The 25,514-nt window shown below is 34.5% G+C and overlaps 1 protein-coding gene across 5 annotated transcripts in view; it reads left to right on the top strand.

Annotated features, from left to right (window-relative positions):
* Positions 1-25,514, top strand: part of Pcdh17 (protocadherin 17) — an 89,982-nt gene that overhangs the window by 25,160 nt on the left and 39,308 nt on the right. For 4 of the 5 annotated variants that reach the window (XM_085828806.1, XM_085828804.1, XM_085828805.1 and 1 more), the window contains 2 exons: positions 8,801-8,859; positions 8,993-9,165. In XM_085828806.1, the coding sequence (XP_085684932.1) occupies positions 8,801-8,859; positions 8,993-9,165 (232 nt within the window). The remainder of the gene's footprint in view (positions 1-8,800; positions 8,860-8,992; positions 9,166-25,514) is intronic. The other variant, XM_029469018.2, reaches the window with a different exon arrangement.

Consider the following 25,514-nt stretch of genomic DNA (forward strand, 5'->3'; position numbering starts at 1 on the left):
ATTCGTATATAATAGTAATTTTAAAGAGCCCTTTAAGGCAAGTTCCATTAATTTCTCATTGACTTATTTCAAAATTATTGAGATGGCTTATTATTATCCATTCTGATCGGAGAGAGGCAGCACAGAACAGGGTAGCCACGAAAAGTCCCTGGCAAGTGTCACTGCTTGGCAATGAATTGGGTAGGTGACAGGCAACTCAGTGGCAGTCCCTTAGCAGCAGTCTCTCTGTTTAAAATGAATGTGGACAATAACTCTAGTGTGTCTGTGCTGGCAACTGAGATGAATGAATAATAAAGAGTCAATATTTCCTATGATTCCTATCTCCTAGATTCTAACATAAGACAGAGCATTCCTTATCCACTGCTGCCAAGTGTACAAAAATACTCCAGAAACAGACGTTCAAATTCAGTGACATGGGATTTCAAAGCATCCCCATAATGCCTAGGTGAATTAGACTTCTAAAAGCTGAGTTGAATCTATAATTTAGTTCATAAAAATGTTTCCTGCCAAATTCCTTAAATAAAACTCTGCTTATAAGGGAATGCATCTTTCAGAAGTTTCAGTGCTCATCGTGGCGATCAGTAAAACAATATTACTAGTTTACCTCACTCACGTTTCTCTTCCTGTCTACACACACTAATGTGTAGGAAAGAAACATGTTCAGAATCGTAGTATCTTTCTACTGGCCATGTATAAGGTTTGAGTTCTTAGTCCTGAAGGTTCAGTTGTAGAGAACCCAGTTTAGGTATCACTTCCAGAGGAAACCATCCTCCAGAACTCTTTATAGAGATGGAGAGAAAGCTGGCAAGGAAGAAACGAGTCTCTGGAGACATAAAGTCTGCCTGAGAGATAACAAGAGGCAGAACAGAAAGAACTCTGAGCTCCCAGGGCCACCTGTGCAGCAACTTAAAAGGAAGAAGATTGGCTTTAGAGGCTGAGTTTGTTGGATGGAAATGGGAGGGTTAGAAAAGCAACTGCTAAATATGATTCTATTTCTCTTATATCTCTGCACTACACCCCTGCAGAGGAGCAAGAACATCTAGCATTTAGGGACATATCAGTGCCCCTGGGTTTCACAACTCAGTGCAGCAAAACACATTCATGGAATGAGTTGCATCCTCTGCCTTGAGTCCGTCACTACATCACAAAATAACACTTAGCTTTTGATTGCCTCATTTTTTCCCCTGTCAAGGATGATTTCCTTAAAGATTTATAAATTGCATAATTAAATTCTGGCACCTTAGTTATTAAAGTTATCAGTGTCATTTATAGAACAGTTAACATTTGCAGAAGATTTTAACATAGCACCATATCACCTTAAAAGAGTCTAAGTCATACTCATTGAGCGTTAGATGAAATATTTTTATTTACAGGGTATATATAGCAATTCCTGTTTTCTTACTTTAATCTTGAGGAACACAGGCTTTTTCTCCACATGGCAAGAATATCCTGTGTTTTATTATTCCTTTTGAATGAGAACACAAATGTCTAGTATACCATACTTGTATAAAACGTATTATTCTGAAAACCAGCGATAAATGTAGTTATTGCCATCCTTCATGCACTTTAGAAATTCCAAAGCCATAGGTGCTGTCATATAACTTTATAAGTAGTGGCTTAAAATGACGTTGCCTACTTCAGCAAAGTAGAAAGAAGCAAACCATATATTCTGTTGAAGGCAAAACTATCAGAAGGAAAGTCTGTTTGAAAGGGCTTAAAATGAATTATTCCCCTCTTAACATTCCCTGGTGTTTAGTCTGCTGCAGAAAGAATACTTGTTAGAAATGTGGAAAGCAGCGCCTTTGAATTAAATGAAACATCCAACTTGTATTGTTTTCAAGCTCCTGGCATCAATGTGTACAATCAACCTCAAGTCCCCAATTCAAAGAAATTTTTCTTCTTCCTTGTGTCTGCATCCTGAACATCTAAATTAACTATACCTGTGGCAGGATTTAACAGTATGTTAGAGCCAAGGACTTTTAGTCAAACGTTTGCTGTGTGATCCCTCAACCCCCAATAGTTTATGAAATAAGTTGATTTCTTTATCAGGTTTACAACATCAATACCTACTTTTGTTTTCATTTAATACATTCTTCCTCTTCTTTATCCAGAGATCAAACTGGGCAGTCATCTCCTGTGTATGGATCAGAACACAGAAGGCAGGAGTCAGTCTTTCCCAGTAATTAATTAAAAAAAAATCCATTCAATTTGTAGAAGGGGTTGTACAAACATGGTCATTTTTAAAGTTTATACAGGGGGACACCTTTGAACTAGATCAGCACAAACTACTTCAAAAAAGAAGCCTGGAGCTGGAGGCACATTGCTGCATAGAACGTATACTAATCAGGACACTGTAACATTATTCTAAGAATGGAAACAAAGATCAATGGAGCAAAAGAAACTGTTAAGAAGTCAGCTTGCACAAATATGGCCAATTGATTTCTGACAAAAACGAAAAATCAATTCAGTAGTAAATCAGTGGAAATGAACTATTATCAACACTCCACAGTTGATACACAAACATGCACACTTGCACACAGGTACACATGTGCCTGCATGTCTGCTCATGAGTGCAGCACACACACACACACACACACACACACACACACACACACACTTCATAGTGAATGATTGTACAATTGCACATTTTGAATAAGTATTCTCTTTTTAAGCATCTTTATAAACATTCTCTTTATAAGTTAGGAGCTCTCTCTCTCTGTCTGTCTCTGTCTCTGTCTCTCTGTCTCTGTCTCTGTCTCTGTCTCTGTCTCTGTCTCTGTCTCTCTCTCTCTCTCTCTCTCTCTCCCTGTGTGTGAATCATTATCTATATGCAAAGCAATAAACTATAAAGGTTTAGAAAAAACATTTGGAAACCTTTGTGGATTGTGACTAGGTAGAACTTTCATACACAACCACAAAGCAAGATCCAAAGAAAACAAAAAAATTACTTTGTTATATTATAATTGTTAATCTTGCTGATAACAGTTGACAAGATTTAAATATAGTCCACTCATTTGGAGGATACTTTATATTACAATGGGCTCTCAAAATTAAATGACAAGATAACAAAAAGATTTGGACAACCCATTCATCATATTGCATTAGTGACCTATACTTCCATGAAAAAAGTGCGCACTATAATTAGCAACAAGGGACTCGTTAATCATTACTGCCTGCCCACTTCAATAAACAAAACATTTAACAGTAATAATACCATGAATATTCAAGAAAAATATTTTACACTTTTTTGAGAATATAAAATTATATAGGTATTCTGGAGAAAATGGCAATTTCTTATGAAATTAAATATATTTTATGTCATAATATTTGCTTCCAGATTATCCACTCAAAGATTAATATTATTGTCACAAAAATTTGAATGTGAATATTTATAGGAACTCTGTGTCCCAAACAGAAAGCAACCTGGATATCGTTCAGGTAAATAAAAAGCTAGATGCATTTCCGTCTCCATAGCAATTGATTATACAGTTGCACATTATTTGAGTAAGTATTCTCAGTGCAGAGTGTTTCCTTATTTGTCTTTTAAAAAGATACTGAGTCAAATACTAAAATCTATGAGGGAAAGTCTATATTCATTTGAGTAGAAGGCAAGTGTGAGACATAAAGATTGATTTAACAATATCAGCAAATTCAACAGCTCTAAGATACTTACCTCTAGTCCCAGTAAATGGGCAGTGTCCATATTAATGTAGGAAAGAGATATAGCTAAACATGGAATAGTGGGAGCCCTCTTAGGAAAGAATACATTGTTCCAGGTGAAAATGCCATATGAAGTTATTTCTATATTTTGAAATAATTTAATAACATGTGTTTGAAAAGCTTTAAAAGATTATTTATGTAAATGATCATCATTTGAGGTATTTTGTTCATAGAGAATTATGTCAGAATAATTCACAAGTTTGACAGTGGATTCTGGATAATACTGTCCAGAATGCATGATTTAAAATTTCCACTGTAACTCTTGATAATTTTAAATCCTATTTATAGCACACTAATATTTGGGAAAGTGAATTTTGTATAAAACTTTAAATTATTCTTGTATTTCATCCTTTGTGGGATGAGAAAAATATAGACCCCACAATAGAGTGTAGCTTGCAGTAAATGTTTAACAGTCAGTATGCTAGTCTTTACATATGCCCCTGCAAAAGAAGAGAGATTATGTGAGCTTTGGCAAACTGTATTCTATACAAAGCTTTTCATCATCATGCACACCACTTAAGCAAATGTTGCTGGAAAGAAATCTGTGGTTATTGTAATTGCACCCTGGCGATTAAATGTAAAACAATATTTGCAATGCTTCATTACCTACTGCACCACCTACTATGAGTTAGCCTTTTAGAAGAGGATGATTCGGACAGTCCAGGGAGCCCCATCATGTCTAAGACCTCTTGAGGGGATGTGGTTGACATGGACTGGAAACTACTGGTATTTATTCATGTCCTTCCTCTTTTCTTTACCAGATGGAATACCTGTGAACCTAATTGCATCCCTCAGATCAGAGGATAATTTCATGCCACTAGTACATATGTATCTCAGATCATAGTTTGTACAAAAATCTAGCCTTCAGCAACCTATGAAAAACAATACCTAAAATTGGAAAAGAATTTCATAGTTATAATGTATATGGAAAATAAAACTGATATTGGGCCAAATATCAAATAATTTAATAAGAACCATATAAAATGTAAAAAATTTTTAAAAGAATGCAAAAAGCATAGTGAAACTGAGTTTCTACATAAATTTTCATTTCTATCGTCCATTTCCCACCTGGAGGAGCAAAAGAGATACAAAGAGAATTCAATGGGATATTATAAAATGATTTTTTAAGTTAAAAATTACCTCAGTTGGGAGCTGAAGAGATTGCTCAGTGGTTATATAAACTAGTGGCTCTTATGAAGGACTCAGATTTGATACCCAACACCCATGTCATGACTCATAGCCATCTGTAACTCCAGTGTCAGGGAACACAATGCTCTCCTTTGACCTCTATAGGCACTAGGTCTGCACATAATACACATACATCCATGTAGGAAAAACACTCATATGCACAATGTAATATAACACATGAGAAAGTTTCCCCTTGTAGATGTTTGCTCCTGTGTCCATATAGATCTGGGATTTAGATCATCACATTTTATCCATTCACAAGTTGTATGTCATTTATTCATTTCATGTGCCTTACTGAACTTGGGAGGCCTTCTAGTCCAGTGACAAAGAGGAGATGTGAATTTGGATCTCCTTGACTGGGAGAAAACCTTGCAAGCTCTCACCACTTTATATGTGTGTGTATACATAATATATGATATATTTATATTTCATATCCATATTAAGGATATAGCATATGTTATTTCATTATTTTATTATAATTGATAATTTTATAAATTTATATTTTAATTATATATTTGTTGATTCATATATGCATTATATTAAATTGATAATACATTATATTTTCATGATTACTCAATTAGTACAATTGAGCAATTTATTTCACATTTACTGAAAATTTCTAGAGCTGATGTAGATAATTTGGCATTTTCAGAATATCCATTTAGTCTATTTTGATAACATAAAATCTTGTCTCCCTGATTTTATGATCAACCTAATCTTCACATCTTAGGTGCATGTAAATGACATAACATTTATTTCACAAATAAATTTTACTCATTTTAGCCAACATGGTTTAGTTTTACTGTATACATTTTTTAGTCTTCTCAGTTATGTTTTTTTTTTAAAGTATGATTTGAGCTTCATAATTTTACTAGGATAATGTGTCTCAGAAAGTGGTATATCTTGGGAACAACTTACTATTTATTGTTGATGACATAAATATTTTTTGTGAACCTGATTTACTAATGCAATGTGCTTTGGTGAGTATTGGTGAAGAACTAAAGGAAGACTATTATCAAAGAAGAGTATTATACTCTGCAAAACTTAATCATCTTAAGTGTTTGCTTGCTTAGGTGTGTTGGTCTGTTTGCTTGTGCCAATAAGAGTGTTTATTGTTTCTAACAAATAAAATAACCAAACCATAACAGAAAGGGCAAATCATATTTAGCTCTGTATTATTTCAAATCTGTTTTTGATATGAGGAAATATACTCTGCAGAAAGCTAAAGAGTTGTAAAGGTCTGAACCCATATTTTATTCTCTTCCAAGATTTATATCTTAAGCATTGTCCCAGTATAAACCAAAACTCAAAATTTAAAGTACAGTAGCTAGGTTTAATAAATGATGCCGATAGTACTGAATTTCTTTTACATTTTTTTTTCTTTTCTATCAAACTAGTACCTATTTCATAGTTGGATAATGTTGAATGAATTTTTGGACCTCCCTGAGCACAGATAATGAGAATTTTGCTTTCTATATTAAAACTGTATACTTTTTAGAGTAAATTAGTTGTGTGTTTGTAAAAAGCCAAATGGCTACTCTGCACAGAAACTATAGTCTCTTGCTTTCCAAGCAACTTTAATCAGTAAGTACAGACATTAAACTTTGACACTGTGCTACTGATAAAGTCGTAAGCTTTTATATTTGTAGTTTTTAAAGCTCTGGGATGGTAAACCATACTTTTTTTCTCTTGTGTTTCTTTACATTCCTCCTATCCTTCTCTTTCATAGATATTTTTATTTTTGTCTTTCTTTTCTCTGTATTTTTCTCTAGCTTGACCCTCTGCTTTTAACTTTCTTCTTGTTCTCACCAAATGACTTTTTCCTTCCCCTTTCTTTTGTTTTTCTACCTTCCTCTAAACAATTGTAGATAACAGTACTGATATGATGTTCACAATGATGGATACATGTATTTATGAACACACATTCTTTTACAGTCCTTTATTCCAAGGGAGAACGTACTTTACTAATATGCATGAATTTCTGGAAACTGTTCTTAGGATGAGTGGAGAAAAGTTTCTTTTGTCCTTTTCATGTGCCTCACTGAACACAACACTTAAGCTTCACCTAATTTATACCCTTGAAGACTTTATACTATTTACAGTCACACTGATGTTTCCATCTTCCGATTTTCCTTTACTTCCTTACTGTCTTGTTAACATACTGTACTCTTTTTTTCCCCCTGAACTTGTCCAAAACATTTATATATGGCTCTTTCCTGGCAGTAATAAAAAACTTTGTACAGATTTTTAACCCCCATAAATCACAAGATACATTTTATCAAGTTGGCAGGATTGCTAAGTTTGTAGATACTTTTAGATTTAGGAAGGACTTTTGTAGCCTTGTGACATTTATGTAGTTTGGCATTAGTCATTTTACTGGGAGTAAAAGTTTTCCTTGAAGTTGTTAGTTTGTCATATGGGGAATAACAAGAAGCTTCACCGAATTCAAGTTGAGGTACATGAGGATGCTTCAGAGACTCCAGGCTCAGGTACAGGATGATGAAGATACCAACTTTTAAAGACAATTTGGTAAAACTTGAATTCATACTGCTCAGCTAACCTTGCATGTGGCTTGATAGAGGTCATAGAATCTACATAAAAAGAAAAAAAAGTTTACCGATTAAGAAAATTATATATTTTTATCATCTCAGACTTTTAACAGACAAGGAGATTTGTATAATATTTTCATCATTTTTCAATATATTTTCAATTTACTCTTTCAATCTATTTTCATATATTTTAATATTTCAAAATACTTTCAATATTTTCCTAAACCCATTTTATTTTTTTTTCCAGCAACCCTTCACAAAGCCAAATACATGTAATTATTACATAGGAAGCAAAAAACCAAGCCCTACTTTTTAAAGTTAACCTTACTTATAAAGAAAGCACATATTTCACTGCAATAAGCCTTACCTTGGCTTGCTTCTTCCATGGTTACATGCTCCGCGTGTCTGATACTTGTGTGCTGGATGGTCTTGTACTTCCCCATTGCTGCTCCAGTGCATAATAGCGTGATATGAAGAAATGCAGAAAACAAGAGAAGCATTGTCACCAAGTCAGCTGCACGGAGAAGTAACGTGTGTGAATGTACAGTATAGGGAGATCTATGAAAGATCCAGTCTATTTCTCCCAAAAGACTCTGTTCCATGATACAAGGAGAATTCAGTTCTTGTTGGCAGAACTCCATGTCAGTTTGGAAGCAGTAAAAAACGACAAGGCTCGCTTTTTAACGTCTTTACTTTTAATACTTAAGTAACTTTCAAAAATTTTATTTCGCTCCAGAAAGTAATACCCATTTCCATTAAGTTGTTTGATAGTGGGTTTTATAGTTAGAATGGAGTTTAGAGTGAATTAAAAGTGAATCCAGCCATTTATGATTTGCTTGTATCTATCCATTCCTAGTAAAACATTGAGGGAAGTCCTTCAATCTTTTAACTGAGTAGATGACTTTACACGTTATTACATGAGGAAGGGCATAGAGTCCCAGCAGATGATGCAATTATGTATAAAAATGAATGTTTTCAAATAATTGCACACTTTAATACGAAGAAATTAGGTCATTTTTCCCACTCCTCCCACAAATATTCAATCTTAATATCTGCGTAAAGAAACACCATTGATAGCGTTATCCATCCTGGAACTAATGGATAATGCCAGTTTTGACAGGTTCATTGTTTACTTTAACAGGTAATTTGTGGACCGGAATCATTTAATTGTTCTGAGTACATAATTACATGTCAGCAATTTCCAATTTAATTAAAATGTACAAATCTGAAGATTAAGAGAATTTTTGAATTATTAATCATTTTTCCACTAGGAAATCTTGTTGCTCTGCAGGAGATTTGTCCAGTGTACAACTATACGTATTTTTTTTCCTTCTCTTTCACAGACAGACAATTTTCCCGCAGAGCCCAATTACATGGGCAGCAGGCAGCAGTTTGTTCAAAGGTAAGGCCTATTAAATAACTTTCTCGGCTTCCCCATTTGCATTCGTGTCAAAATTGCTTTGCAAGAAACTACACTCCAGGTTAAAACTGGTAGAGACAACACCCTCTCCTCTTTTTCTTCATGTGTATTTCAGTAGCTCCACGTTTAAGGACCCAGAAAGAGCCAGCCTGAGAGACAGTGGGCACGGGGACAGCGATCAGGCGGACAGTGACCAAGACACTAACAAAGGCTCCTGCTGTGACATGTCGGTTAGGGAGGCACTCAAGATGAAAACTACTTCAACTAAAAGTCAGCCACTCGAACAAGGTGAGTGACGTCCTCCCGTGCTTACTGAGTGCAAAGTCATATTCATAAGCTTCTTAGGACTACCAGTGCTGTTCGCACAGTGGACTAGACCCTTGATAATGTACCAGAGGAAGTGAAAAGCAATACATGATCCTAGACAACAAACGCTTTTCTGTTTCACACCCATAATTGATAGTGACTGTGAAGCTTCTTAAAATAGGAACTTGATTCTACTCAAGAGGTTCTGTTTTTATGGAAAGTGTCCTAACCTTGCCTAATTTGGGTTTGACTAACAAGGAAAATTTGGCATGCACCAGCTTGATATATAAGAACATGATGCCATCATTTATATTACAAAATTGGAAAACAATTTTAGATGAACAACTTGATACAGATTTTATACTTCTTATCCATGTTGTTTTATTTTTAGCTTTGATTGTAGTGTCAAAATAGATGTTTACATTTGCAATAATAGGTAAGACAGATTCGGCTGCTCTGGATTTGCATCAGTGTGTTCTCATAGATACCAAATAAACATGAGCTTCTTTGCAGTGATGCATGAGAAAGAAATATAAGGTACTGTGCATGGGCTACACTTCTGAAAGTTATTTTTAGTACATTTGGTATAACTTCATGTTACTTTTGATGTTTTAGTTATTTTAATCACTGTGAGATATTCACTAATGATTTCTTCAGAGACAACTAAGATTGTTTTCAGTGTAACACAATAAAGAGATCTTAATGCTGTTTTACATAAAATAAAAAGAAAAATTTCATCTATCAAATTTTATTAATAAATATATGATAATTAGATTGCTTAAATATTGTTCTTCAGGATATCAGTAGTATATATGTGTATACAACATATACTCGTGTAGATTCCTTCCAATGAAAGATCACATTTAAACTAAGGGCATTTAGCTTCACAGTTAGTTAGTGATGGTTCTAAAATACGTTTTGCTGCTTTGGAGTATATGACCTTAGGGAGTTTTCAAATCATATTGAAATTTCACTAAAAACATGCATTCACCTACATGTCAAAATGTCTATGCATATATACTTAGATGTACTCCAAGCAAAAGGAACTTTATATCCATCATCGAACAATAAATATATGTTCACATTGAAATTTATATCATATTGAAGGATGACTTTACATAAATCCTTGTTTGTATAATAAGGTTTAGACAAATGACTCTTTCTGTATTTTACCATAAAAGCTTTCTGGGTAGTGAGACAACTCTGTTTTAACTTATTCTCAGCAGAATCAAATGGAATCCTTCTCTAGTTTGCACACTTCCTGTAGCCTTGGACCATTACTTGAAGAGACTTAAGTGGTCATGGGGAAGTGTTGCTCTGTGATTGATATAAGCCTTTCAGGCACACTTTACTCCTGGATCTCATTAAATGAATACATAGCACAAAACTTGCCCTTTTATGGGAGTCTGATAGATAAGGAGACCAAGAGGTAGCACACTGGATATAGTTTATAAAGCAATATACAGTCAGTGAAGTTTGTATATGATGTAAGTTGTGACATCTTTTTTAAATAATGAATTACAGCAAAAAAAAAAAAAAACCTAAAAGCTTCTCTAAACATTCACTGCAATACTGCAACTCCCTTCTATCTACTAAGCTATCACAGTAGTGTATTTGCATATTTTCTTCTGTAGAAAAAGAAATATCTACCTGATTGTGCTTGAAAGTATATATTATAGCCAAACACCGAGTCTTCAATTTCCCTTATCAAAAGATATTGTCTTAGGAAAGAAACTATCCTTCTTAGAAGGTCAAGGTTATTGTATACTTCGGTTAACGTTACTCATTACTCAAGAAAACATTGCTAATTTAAAGGTGAGGTGCTCGATGGAAACGCCTCCTGTAAAGTAAATGCTGTATACACGTTCGCTAGTGTGAAGTAAACAGGAAGGCTCTTAGGAAGCTGAAAGGCAGGCCGAGGGCGTCTGTGCTTCTTACCTGAAAGAATATGAACTTCCATTTTTTTTTTTTTAAGAAAGGAAGATTAGCTCTAACATTTACTTTATTTGTGGATCCATTCATTTTTTTATTGATTACTTTAGTAATATTTATTTTAATATGTGAGGAATTATGACTGCTTTGGAGACATCAAATTAAATTGGACCTGAATGGTACCTTTACATAACCACAGGTAATCAGTATAGTTGGCATCTCTCTCCTTTTCTCATCTCTCTCATCTCTACCTTATCTGTCTGACTGTCTTTCTTCTGTATATGTATATCTGCTTTGCTTTCTGGCTATCTAGATCCACAGAATAGCAGTAGAATTTGCTAGGTTCTACTAAGTAAAAGAGAGAAAACTGTATTAGAACATTAACCAATCTAACCTGAAATCTCTAAAAAAAAAAAAGTCTCCTTTTATTTGACACAAGAAAGCAAAGGTTATTAAAATTTATTAAATTTTTAGCAGGCTGAAGTTTAATAGTAGAAATATACCTGAGCAAAATGTGCATTTTCTATAAATTTTGTCTCTAAATGGGAGGATTTGTTCCTGTGGCCATTTCAATTCACATTGATTACTGTGGTGAAATATCAAGGCACCATTAATGAATAAGTTAATACCCGAGTTGATGTTTGCCAAGCTGGAGAACAAAATCAAAGTACCTGGTCTGCACCATTTCAGCGCGAATCGCTGTACTTAGTTAAGTTTTATTCATTTAATTGTATGCATTTAACTTTTAAAGCATTTATAAATAGGTAAGCATCATTCCCTCACATTTAATGGAGGTTTGTATTTTAATGCATGCCAGTCATAAGTAGTGAAGGCAGTATTTGAAATAAAATAGTATAGAACTCAGCAACATCAAAAATAGGCTTTCAGAGACTGCTGTTCAGTCCGCGTTTTATACAATGTACATGATGAGCAGGTTATTCAGAAGACACTGGGAATATCGAGCATGTATATAGCTAACTTGGGCCAATATATTCTGATAATTTATGTGAAAAGCATCATGACAGGAAGTGCCCCACACGTGAGTAAGCATGTGTAGAAGACAACTTTCTTTATTGCTGATGACAGCCATGAATGAGTAATAAGCCATGTAGAGTTTATTTTCAGTACATCCAACAATTGTCAAAGAAAACAAAATCATTCTTCATTCTTCCAGTAGTATTTTCTATGGTGATAATGTTCTTTTTGAGAAAACAGAGACACCCTGAGATTTTGGTTTTTTGTTTAAATGACACTTTTATCTCCATTTTGGTGTCATTAATTTTTTTCATCCATTTGTTCTGCTTCTGGTAGTTCTGCATTTTTGCTTCCATCAGCTTAATAATACCAAATACAGAGCACTAGTATGCATTGCCCATTATTTTAGCAAAAAATACTTGAAAGGATTCAGCAGCTAATTGAAGGTGTGATGTACTGTACTGCAGCTGAAGATAGCTTTAAGGATTTTATGTTAATAAAACCTCTAGAAGAAATAAGCTATTTTAGTTCTTTTTACTGTGTTGAAAAAAAAATTCCTAAAGATTATGCTTAAGTTCATTTTATTTTGACTACATTTTGTTACCTCTTTCTGACTTTGTTAAATATATTTTCAACATGTCCCTTTAAGATTTATCGAATAATACAGGTCCATAATTTGATGGATGTATAAACAGATGATAGACAGATGAGCAATTAGAAAGCCATAAACCAAGCTTGAATAAATTTAATAGCATGTGTATTTTGCAAGAAAAGTAAATATTTTTATAATATTCAATAAAGTATTTTTATGAAAAATGGCCAGAAATTGATCAAAACATATTTTGCTTCATTTTATTTTCATTGATTAATATTTTAGATAATAAATTACTACATCAAGAGTCAACAAAATATACACAATGCTTTTTATTTTGTTTCTTATATAAAGAAAAAACACATACAGTTTTATTACGAATAAAGCTCTCTTAAGAGCTTTTGAAGCTAACTTAGATTTATGGTTCAGCATATTATTCATACTTCAACTTCTTTATCGAAGTCTTTTACCTTTGGGTTTCTTTTCAGTAGAAACCCTAAAAATGACTTTAATGTTAACAATAAGATTATCACCCCAAATGATTTATAAATATTACCTAAAAGAGTCATTTTGTTCTATTTCTAAATGGTAAACGGATGCTCTCTTAAACACTTGCCAGCCTCCTGCCTACCTGATGCCAGTTTTGAATTTTCCAGTGATAAAGAGTACTCATGATTTCTCCATGATTTTCTGAAGTCAACTCAGTAGAAGCTAATAGAAGACATTTTTACATTGGCATTTTCCTGGCAGCCTCCAGAAGAGGTGGCAGGGTCCAGTCATGTGATCTAAGTCCTGTTTTAGAAGAAGTCCATTCTAGTCTGCAGAATTTCTGGTAACTTGTCTTTATTTTATGGCTTTCCAGTTTGGTCGAGAGTGGTCTCCAACCTTTCAAATCACCTACCCTAATTTTCATTCCTCCTCCTCCTCCTCCTCCTCCCCCTCCCCCTCCCCCTCCTCCTCCCCTCCTCCTCCTCTTCCCCCTCCTCCTCCTCCTCCCCCTCCTCTTCCTTCTCCTTGTTCTTCATAAGGACAACATTTAGTTGAGGCTGGCTTACAGGTTCAGAAATTCAGTCCATTATCATCAAGGCAGTCACATGGCAGCATCCAGGCAGGCATGGTGCAGGCATTGCTGAGAGTTCTACATCTTCCTCTGAAGGCTGCTAGTAGAAGACTGGCTTCTAGGCAGCTAGGATGAAGGTCTTAAAGCCCACACCCAGAGTGACACACCTATTGAAACTAGATCATACCTCCTAACATTGCCACTCCCTGGGTCAAGAATATTCAAACTAAGACACTATTTTAACACTTCTCCACCCTTTAAGCTTTAAGTTCTGTGTTCTTGGCAAGTGGATAGAGGGAAGAGCTGGCTCAAGACCATTTGCATAGCTGGTCCATCCACATAGACACTGCCATTCTTAGATCTGCCTCTTGTAGATTTAGCCCAATATATTTACTTCTCTTGGCCTCAGTTTCTCCTTTGGAAATTTGACAAAAACCTTGGCCTATATGCTAGGGAGTGAATGTTTGTGTCCCTCTTTTCTCTACCCCCAACCAAATTCATACTGACTCCCAAAGCAATGACATTTGAAAATAGGGCCTTTGAGAGATGACCAAGGTTAGATGCAACAACAAGGATAGAACCATCATGGTGGACTTAGCACTAAGGGGAGACCCTAAAGAGTTTGTTCTATTTTCCTATCATCTTTTAGGAACACTCAAAGAAAAGGATTTACAAGCACACAATGAGATAAGACCTCTGTTGAGGCAAGTGCAAAGGTCTCAGGATACCACTGCCTTGATGGCTCCTTGAATGTCTCAGCCTCCAGAACTGTAAAAAGATAACTTCCTGTAGGGTAAGCCAGGCTGCCTGACACATGAAGTCTGGCATGAAGGAATCACATGTGTGAAAATATGTAGGTGTTTCGAAGAGGTGCGTTACAATTGAGGTTTGGGTGAGGGTTTGGAAAGAGAGTTAAGACTTTCCTCTCTAAGAACAGCTCTCTACCCAGTTGTACCAGGTCTAGGGTGATGGAAGATAGTGAGAATCTGTATTTATCTGTGGTCCTTCTAGGATGCTGAGAGTGGGCACCAGTGAGAGAAGTTGCTGGAATCTAGATAGCAAAGTGATTGCTTTACATAGATCCTGGCAGAAATTAGGTCGATGAAAAGCAAAAGGATCCCCCACTCTTGGAGTAAGGTGTCAGTGCAAGATGAAAAAATGAGGTAGGTAGGCTCTGGCTTGGTGGCAGAAGCCAACCATTCTGTGCCATGTTTCTCCTTCAAATGTACTTTTGCATTTAATTGTGATAGTATTTAGGGAAAGTATTAATGGAAACTGGGTCATGAGAACATAAAACTAGATATTAAAATGAGAAGATGACCCTTGACCTTCTTCTGCAAGCTACAAAACCTCCTCTAGAATGAACCAGTTGACTCTATTCTCCATGGGCATAGTGGGTCCCCTGGGCATGCATATATATATATATATATATATATATATATATATATATATATATATGTGTGTGTGTGTGTGTGTGTGTGTTCCTCTCCTGGTGATAACACATGTGGGGACTCTGGATACTTACTTAGTGCTATCTGGAAGTAGAATTCCTCAATACTAAAACACAGAACTGGATCTGAATTAGTGTTTTTTATCCTGGGGTCATGAATAGAGGTATTTGAGGAATAGAAATGGAGTGACGGAATAATTTCCCAAACTTTGAAAACACCAGCAGCTTCTCCATCAGCCTGCACAGGAACACTCGGAAGATTATTGAACCACAGGATTAGGAGTGGAACATGTACTTGACCTACTTTAAAAATTCCCTCTAACTGGAACTGCAGTCAGTTCAACAGTTCCAGTTACAGTTCTGTTCTGCTCTATGTTACCGTTTCTGTAGTCTGACAATAAAACCCCTTACTCTTCCCAAATCTTCCCATGAGGGCAGAAGAAAATGTGCTTGCACACAATAAGAGGAGATGATGGCCCAGTCCTTTCTCTCAGCAGCTGATTTCCAGTCTATGATGCTAATAAAAAAAAAAAAAAAACCTCATTAACAACAGATTTATCTAAGAAGAAAATTGAAAACTATTGTCTTATTAGAATGAAAAGGAGCTGTTGAATATTTAATATTAAAAAAGTCATGTACAAAATATAAAAGTCATCACTCATAATTCACATAAGTGATTTTTTCAAAATCCTAATATTTTTAAAGTCTTGTCAGAACTCCGTAGCCATGTAAGATTTTCTGAAATCGTTTTTATCCAGCAGCATGTCACTATCCCTACACTCTTCAGATGCCTTCTAGAGATTTCAGAATGCATCTTGTCTTCTCTTGTATAGGAAAATATCATTCAGCAAATTGTGCACGTTGCAGTTGGTGTTTGCTTGTTTCCTATTACAGCTGCCCTGTAGTTCAGCTAAGTTTCCGTGCATCTCCTTTCTTCAATGCACACATCTGCTTCCACTCTCCAGCAGCTGATATTATGCCAACATATTTTATCCTTCATGTCCGTTGCTTATTCTAAACACTAGCATGAATATTGGAGTGATTTATAATAGACTCCATATCATTTTGAGAATCTCTTTCTTTACTAAGTATAGAAATGGCCTATCCTGAATACTTCACACACAAATTTTCATCCACTTAAATGTATCCAAAGCCAAAAGTATAGAATTAAATTTCTCCAAATTGGAATTAAATTTCTCCAAAATAAAAATGATTACACTTTCCAAATATCCCAACAAAAGCAACCATCTTTACTTTTTATGGTTTTTTAAAAATAATATTTTACTAATATTTAGTGCATTTTTTAAAAGTAGGAACATGCCTTTAACCTATAACGGTTAAAGGATAAATTTTACCTTTTTAATTAAACAACAATAAAATGATGTAATAGATGTAATACTGTACCCTCCTCAAACATATGTAGTTTTTTACTTTGATAATATAACTTTGGTATTAGAGGTTTTCATTATTTTTAATCATTGTGATCTTTATAATCATTAAGCTTAGGTGAAAAGCTTACATGTAACCTGTATTTTGATAAGATGGATTCACTAGTCATAAGAGGAGTAGCACAGGTGAGAGTACTTTTAGTTTCATAATTGTCCAGGCTGCAGCTCTTTCTCTTCTACACTATCAAATTCCTGTAACACACAATTGAAGATTCAGTCTCCAATAGGCACATCAGATTTCTGTAGAACTTTCTATTCTCTATGAATCTGAACTATGAGCCATTAAATGTTATAACTCTATTGTGCATCCTAGAACATTTATTGCATAGTAATTCCCAAGGATAGTAAAATACATTGTTCTAGATGTAGTCATTGATATTCCTGTAACATTTATTACCAAACACTGAGACTGTATGTATTTCCTCACTGTTTAAAACACAGTTCTCCCAAATTTTGGTCCCTCATATTTAGGGACGTAGAAGAATGGTGGATGCAGAGGAATTTTCATGCATCTTTTTGCTTGCTCATCCTGTTAATAAAGAATTACTCTGCCACTGGGTACAAAGATGTATTCATGTTTGGGCTGTGTCCTCAAAAGCTTTTGCTGTCAAAGACAAATTGGCACATGAACTATGACATTCGAGAAGTGAGTTTTATGTCCACATGAATAATGTTATTTTGGAAGAAAATCCTAGCCCAGAAAATTTAAATCCCAGAAGATTTCTGTGAAGTAGGAGACATCTGAACAAATCCTTCTGCTAACCTGGCAGAGTGAATGGGAGGAGAGAAGGTGACAGGACACTCTCAGTGGCACAGATGGAATCTTGCAATGTGTAAGAAGATCCATTCAGGAGCAGGTGGGTGGGGAAGTATGTGTAGGAATGGCAGGTGAGACTGGAGAGGTGGCTGGAAGTTGAGTGATGTGAAGTATGAGGGATGATCCCTGGGTCCTCAGGAGGTTACAGCTCAAACATTCATTTTAGAGAAAAAAATTCTGGCATTGGTTTGGGAGTCAGAATGACAGCTAGGATGGAAGGGAAAAGTGATGTTGGGGGCAGAAAGAGGTAGCAGGGATGGCCACAGCACAGAAGTTTTAGTACCTGCATTAGAGTCATAGCAAATTATTACTTCATTATTATGTGATCATATAGGTATAAACAGCAAAGGTTTCTGTGTTACTTTTCTCTAAATAATCAATGTTTATTTTTATAGAAATGAGTGAATAATTAATAGAGATTAACACACTAAGCCTGAATGCAGTTTGAAAAATCTAGTTCAGCATTCCTAGACTTAATGGGGACTAATCACACTCTCTTTTGGAAACAGAGACAATCATTGAAATACTACATTCTGAATTTGTAACAACTCTTTGTGTTGTGTTCACTATGCTTCCAAAACTCTTGTAAGAGCTACAGTGTCTCCTTATATAGCACATACTGAATGTCTGGTATGTGACAGACACTGTTCCAAACATTAAGGATTGAGAATATGAAGCAAATATTATAATTGACACAGAACCTTTAATCCTGTGAAGATGATATTTCTCTGACTATTCTCAGAAGTCATCGTACCTATAGTCTAGTGATAGGAGTAGACCCTTAACACTTAACAGAATGTGAAAAATAAGGTATCATTTGAGTTTCAGTGCAGAATTATAAGGCTTGTAAACTTGAAACACACAACATTAATAATTGTTTAATGGCTAATTCAAGAAAGATACAATCTGGGCTAGACCTTAATGTTGTGTGTGTGAGAAGTAATGCATCCTCCAGATGTAGCATAAATACATTCAATGGATATGCAAAATATATCCAACCTTGATGGACACTAGTTAGATGTATTCAAAGGAGAATGGGCAGGAAGGAGGAATTATCAGTCACAACAGGGGGAAAATATCACTAAGGAAAAGGGTGGGGCTAGGAAACCACATTGTCATAGTGACTAAAAATAGCTAGGAAGAAACAATGTGAAACACTAGGGAACTCCTGCAAAATAAGGCTCAAAGATCAGCTTTGCCTCTTAAAACCACAGGTCACATTTAATTTCCATAACAGCAGCCGTGAAAGAGTCATTTAAAAAAATGTTACTTCAAAAGTATGTACTATGAAAGTGTGGCTAGAAATCAGAGGTAGAATGTCTGCCCATTTGAGAACACAGACAATATTAGCCAAGAAAAGGGACAGCAGATATAGGAAGGAAGACAACTGAGAAAGAAATCCAATGATGGGGATTTGGTTATTCAGAGGGGCTAAAACTATGTAATAATATAAGAGCTGGAGCCCTGAGTGAGAGCATACATACTCCCCGAAATGTAATGTGGTTTCAAATTAACTCCTTGTCTTTAACAGAGAGAGAAAAGAGAGACAAATATGGCAAGATGAATGTGGAATGAAAAGAATACTATTTATAATAGGTGTTTGTAACTATTCCCTATAATATCTAAGGCAAAGTTGATCTTATTTCTCTCTACCCCATGGAACATTTGGTACATAAATGACAATGAGATATGTGAAAACACATAAATAATCCGGAAATTACAAAGTAGTTGATCACAAGGTATTCATCTTTCAAAACAGGTAGCCTATTGTGTTGTATATATACTTGATGAAAGATAAAAGAAATTGGGACCTCTGATACATCAAATCAAGTAGTTTAGGCAATATGATCTTTTTTTTATAATTTTGAAAAGTGATAGACTTCCTTCACACATTATCAAACATCTATACTACGGCCTATGCAGCATCCTAACTTAATCACAGTGGTTGCAGTGAAAAGGCAAACATTCACATTACTTTAACACAGTCAACATTTGTCTCTGGTAGCAATAAAACAGAATTAACCATTAATATGGTTTAACCATAAGTTAAACTCATTTGGAGTAGACCTCAAGTCAGTAACAGGAGCACTTCCACCAGAATTATTTTTATAAATAAAATATACATTTTATGGAAATTGATTTGTCTCCTCTTGGTTTTTGAAATTCAGATGTACCAAGGACATTGATGCTATTTTATTTGTCTTGGTCCTAAGTCAATACCTTCCTAATTTTAATTGTTATGCTTATTTATTATACAGTACATGGTACTCTTTATATAGACATTTGAACTATTATTTCTACTGTTAACAATATCTATAGACTTAAGAGCTGATATCAAAAAAAAATAACCCCTGGAAATTTTTACTGTGTTATACAGAACAGTTTGATGAGACATGTTTTATTTCATACTCATTGAAAACAACATAAAGTAGACTTAATATTAAGAAAATTTCAATCAGAAAATTTTAGGTAGTCTTATGAGGTTATATGTGAACTTTGCTGAGAACAAATCTCATGAATTTTAATTAAATTAATATAGTACATAATACTGTAGAATTCATGTAGATGATACACTGAGATTCTATCTATAAGGTTCTTAGTTTTCAAGGATACCAAGCTACTATTTGCTTATTTATCTTTTCATATATATATATATATATATATACATATATATATGTATATATATATACATATATATATATGTGTGTGTGTGCATGTATATATGTATATATGTATATATATATGAAAAATATACTTATATAATGTATATGAATATATAATGTATTTATCATATGCAAATATATCAAGTAATTTTTGTGAAAATATCTTTAGAGAAATAAATGGATGTTTATAGGGTCTTGAGTGTAGACTATGATGATGTAAGAAAAAGTCATTTAAGATCTGCAAGTCTATAGGTAGAATAATCATACCAAAGGGCTGGAGATGTGACCAATGCTAGTATAACCTAGAAATGGCAAATAGGCTTAGACAAACCATGAAGTGCAGAAACAAGATTAGAACAAAGGAGCTGTGTGTATACTGATCTATTGCCTGATTTTGGAGTGTAAACCTGATTCTATTGATAGTTAAAAACTTTATTTTGAGTTGAGTTACTTAAACAAGGTTTAGTCTTAAAACTGATTTGCTTACTAATGGTAGACCAGAACAGATAGTCTGAATGGAAAAGAAAAGAGTCCATAGTCAATAAGGTCATGCATTAGGTTACAAAAATGCAGAGCTATCATTGCTTCTTCCTTACGTTTTAAACTCTGTGTGTATAACAGTTTTATTTTGATTAATCAGTATAATTTCTAAAAAAGTAATAAACAACTCAAAAGCATTTGTTTGTTGCTAATACTCAAAGTTGATTTTTTTTCAGTTCATTTTTTTCTCATAAGAGAGATGATGCTATATATACACTTTAGTGTAAACCAGGCTAGCCTAGAACTGTAAAAGACCCACCTGCCTCTTCTTCCTTAGTACTAGGATTAAAAGCATGCATCACCATGCCCACCCCAGGCTCCTAGATATAATATAGATGAAACTTTTAAAGGATTATAAATGCGCAACATTGTAAACCTAATCAGATAACATAATCTCATCTCCTTATCCACCCTACCACAGATAGTTAGCCCCACTGAATTCTGTAGGGACCACCTACTATTTCTGAGTCTGCAGTGACTCATGGAACAACTTTCTCCTCAGTCAGCTTCCTCTTCAGGTGGGCTCACAGTCACTTTAATCTAAGGAGCTACTTTTAGCTAGACAATTCTCTACCTTTTTGAGATGTAGATTACCTTATTCTCTCCTCAAATTAATTACAGAAACCTCTGAAAACCCAAGACAAATCATTCAAACTTTAAAACCTTATCAACCGCATACTTGAGTGACTCCCTGGACTTGACTTTATAATAAGTCTAAAGCTCTTTCACCAATTCCACAGCTTAGGCTCTTTCTCCCATACTCTTCCTTTTTCTTCTCTCTCTCCCCACTCTCTCCCTCCTCCCCCCCTTTCTCTCAGTTTTGCTCAGTGAGGGTTTCTAAGGATGATGAGTCCATTTTGCATTGATTTATTCACCACAGTATTCTGAATACACTATGTTGTTAGGGGTAATTTTTCTGATCCGACATTATATTCTCAATATTAGTAAAATAGCAGAAGGAAACAAGAAGAAACAACACCAGTTACACATCAAGAATAAATCATTGGGCAGTTACATATTATAGAATATTTGAAATTAGTGGGTGAATGGTAGATGATCTTGATTTTATAAAAAGATGATATTTATTCATCCTTCAGCTTCTGGGAAGCCAGTTCACATAGAACTAATAAAAAAGATGGTTTTCAAACAGCTAAATCATGTTCACTTTCCAGTTTTTCATATTATTTATATACATTATATATGCACATATAATATTATGCATTATATATGTAGTATGTATTAGATATACACATTATACATATACATATAATTATATACATAATGTATTTAATTTCATGAGATAGGCATTTCAAAGGATTAACTAGTCATTGGGATTTTAAGAATAAAATTACAAAATTATAACAGGATATCTAGTTCTAATTTCATGGGTTTTTCTATATTTCACAGTGCCCATAACACACGTGAGAAATAATGAAGTTCTAAGCCAAGGTAATATACCTTGTAACTTGGGAAAAGGGAAACTGAAGCAGGAGGCTTTGGATGACAAGTCCATCATGAGCTACATATACAGATAGTCTAAAAAAGTTAAACAAAAGAAATAATGACATTAAAACGATAAAAGAGAACAATAGAAATGAAAAAAAAAGAAAATAAAGACATAATATTCTAATTATTTCCTAAAGAATCAGAGAAATGACCATATATTTTAATGATATTGTTGGAAAAATAATATAGAGAGAATATTATGATATTGGCGATACAACAGGAAAGGAGCATAACAAAAAAGAAATGCAAAAAATGTGCAGAATCTATTTCACTGAAGCATGTGCCTGCCTTTAAGAAATGTGGTGTATATCCTCAAGATATAATGAGTTATTTTACATTTGAGGGTCTGTCTGTCTAGTGTTTTATAAAAGTATATACCAAAAATATATACACACAAGAGCAAGTAGAAAACTGACCAACTTGAAAGAACTGATGATCAAACAGACTAGGAATTAACAATTTCAAACTCTCAAGGTGAGTCTGGTAAATATATCATAGGACCCAGAAGTAGGACTTTTTATTACTAGACCCCGAAGCCTAATATGAAATTAAATAACCAGTGTTTTGAATAGCCAGATGTGAGTATACATTTATTTGCAATAAATACAACTGATACACTATATCGTATGTGTATACTGATTTTAAAATCCACCAGATGAGATGTACCCATCTAGATAGCTAGAGACGTAGTGTAAATAAATAATGGTGGAGAAAAAGAAGAGACAAAAAGAGCAGAAAACTATACTTAGTGAATATTCCCTAAAGAGAAGGGTAAGTGCGCCTCTTCAGGGCGTGACATGAGATCCCCTTGAGTTTAAGAATATGTACTTTAAATAAAAAGGTTAAAAACTATTTCTCCCGAGGCCAGAATTTTTCAGTCTTCTGCCTTGAAATTTACTGAAAACAGCAGCATGTTCTATGTGAATTTTCCTTGGTAATATATTGTTATTTTCTGAAAACAAGGCTTTCCAAGATCCAGTTGTTAGAATATAAGTCTCATTTTTCATTTTCTTATCTGACTTGTGATTTTAATTTTTGACATATTTGATTACTAAACATATTCCCTATTTTATGCTCATATTGGTCAAATATGCATATCATTTTGATATATTTATATTTGTCATTATAATTTGAATGCCAAAAACTTTAAAAGCTTTATAAGTTTAAAATTAGCCAACATCCACAGAGTAGAATTGTCTCAAATACAATGTGGTATGCATGAACCGTGTTTCATATCACTGGAAACTTATTCTTGAAACTACAAAATATATAAACAAATATATAATAATGGATTTTTACATAGACCTCCTGTCATAAGACTATTCAAATACATTATTTTTCATCTTAATTATTTTGTATTCACATGCTAATATTTTATTTTTAATATATTTTATTAGGTATTTTCTTCATTTACATTTCAAATGCTATACCAAAAGTCCCCCATCCACCCCCCCAACCCCCTACCCACCCACTCCCACTTCTTGGCCCTGGTGTTCCCCTGTACTGGGGCATATAAAGTTTGCAACACCAAGGGGCCTCTCTTCCCAAAGATGGCCGACTAGGCTATCTTCTGCTACATATGCAGCTAGAGACACAAGCTCTTGGGTTACTGGTTGGTTAGTTCATATTGTTGTTCCACCTATTGGGTTGCAGACCCCTTTAGCTCCTTGATTATTTTATTAAAGACTGTTTTATAACTACGTGAAGTTTTAAAAATTAAGAAAAAACACTTCTCTTAAAGCTCTAGGGCAAGTAAATTATTTTATGCCATGGGTATGCATTATGCTTTTTATAAGAACAATTTAAGTACTTTCCTTAATTGGTTTTAGAAATGTTTAGTTATAAGTGAAGTCATATGCTTTCATTTCAGTAAGCTGGTTACTTATCCATTCCCAATTTATTTGAAAACTCTGAACATTTGTTAGATCTTTTTTTGAACAGATAGCTCTTGGCTTCTTCAGAGGAAACTAAGCTTTATCTGATGTCAGTTCAATGATGTCAAACCACTCAAACCCACTTTAATAATACAACAATGTCATTAATACTACCTTGAGGGGAGTTTAGCTGCATCATGAATGATTTTAACAAGAAATCAAATTATTACATGCTTTGATTCAATGTCACAATGAAAGTCAACTTGAGTCAGTACTATGTTATTAAAAATCCTTAAGTTTGTCAAATAGCAGTTAATGCACTTTCTTTACGTGGCACACTAGTTTGTTCTCTTCATGGTAGTAATGTATCATTTTGATTGTGTTTTAAATGCATTATCTATTTAAATAGTGAACAAGAAAAACATATCTAGAAAAAATTATATTATGTTTGAAGGGAAGTTTTTCTGATTTTTCCTGTATATCAGGGTTAATTTCTTCCTACCTTCTCAAGTGTGGTTTCCATTGATGTATTCCACAGCAATGTTTTTGACAAACAGGTTACAGGCCATAGGGACAATAGTGACTCAAATAAGCCTAATCTCTGCCCTTTCCTGCTCATTCTCCTCATTTGGTATGTTTGATGTTCAAAGTTATTAAAATATAGTGGTTGGTTTCACACTGTTTTTAAAAATATAAAACGTACAAAACCCAGGCACATCAGACCTTTTATGTGATCCCAGTGAAGGAAGAGAGTTGACAAATGGGTGACAAGCTGCTCAGAATGACTACGGGGAAGGGGATGGGGCAGGGTTTTCAGATTTCAAGAGTATCTCCTCCATTTTCTATAGATATAAATTTTTCTATGTCAAAAAGTATGTTGAAAAAGCATAACAAAATATATTGAAATCAAACTGCTTAGCACTTTGCTTTTAACTTAAGAGTCTGAACATCTTAATAATCAGGAGAAAATTACTGAAAATCTTCGGCAGACATAACACAATTAAAGCTTCCACTTCTGAAGATGTGTTTTAACGACTGCACAGATACATTTCAGAGGCAAATATGTTATAAAGGGGCCACTGTAAGTTAGCAACTCTTATATAAATTGGTCAAGACCAGAGATTATATGGGAGCTATTGTGAACAGTAAGAAACACTAGGGACTGGTCCTAAATAGCTAACAATGATGCAGGTGTGTGGAGGGAGTGTTGAGAGTTCATCAAAGAGACCGAGAAGGCATTCTAGGTATGGGATAGGGTCTTAGAAAATCAACAACCACGGAAGCCAGTTGTCTAGTGACGTCAGGATCCTTTTATCTTGAACTTGAGGAATGAACTTGACATGGAGAGTGGGGTTTTAGGAGGAATCCATTATAGGTTCACAGGTGAGAGCTTAAGGCGGTCAGTCCAACTGTCCCACCAAGGAGCAGGTGTCACAGGCTTTTGTTGTATTTACCCCATCGCGGTAATTTCCAG

This window comes from Mus caroli, unplaced genomic scaffold (assembly GCF_978045245.1).
Source record: "Mus caroli unplaced genomic scaffold, Mus_caroli_1 scaffold_12, whole genome shotgun sequence".
NCBI classification, from domain to species: domain Eukaryota; kingdom Metazoa; phylum Chordata; class Mammalia; order Rodentia; family Muridae; genus Mus; species Mus caroli.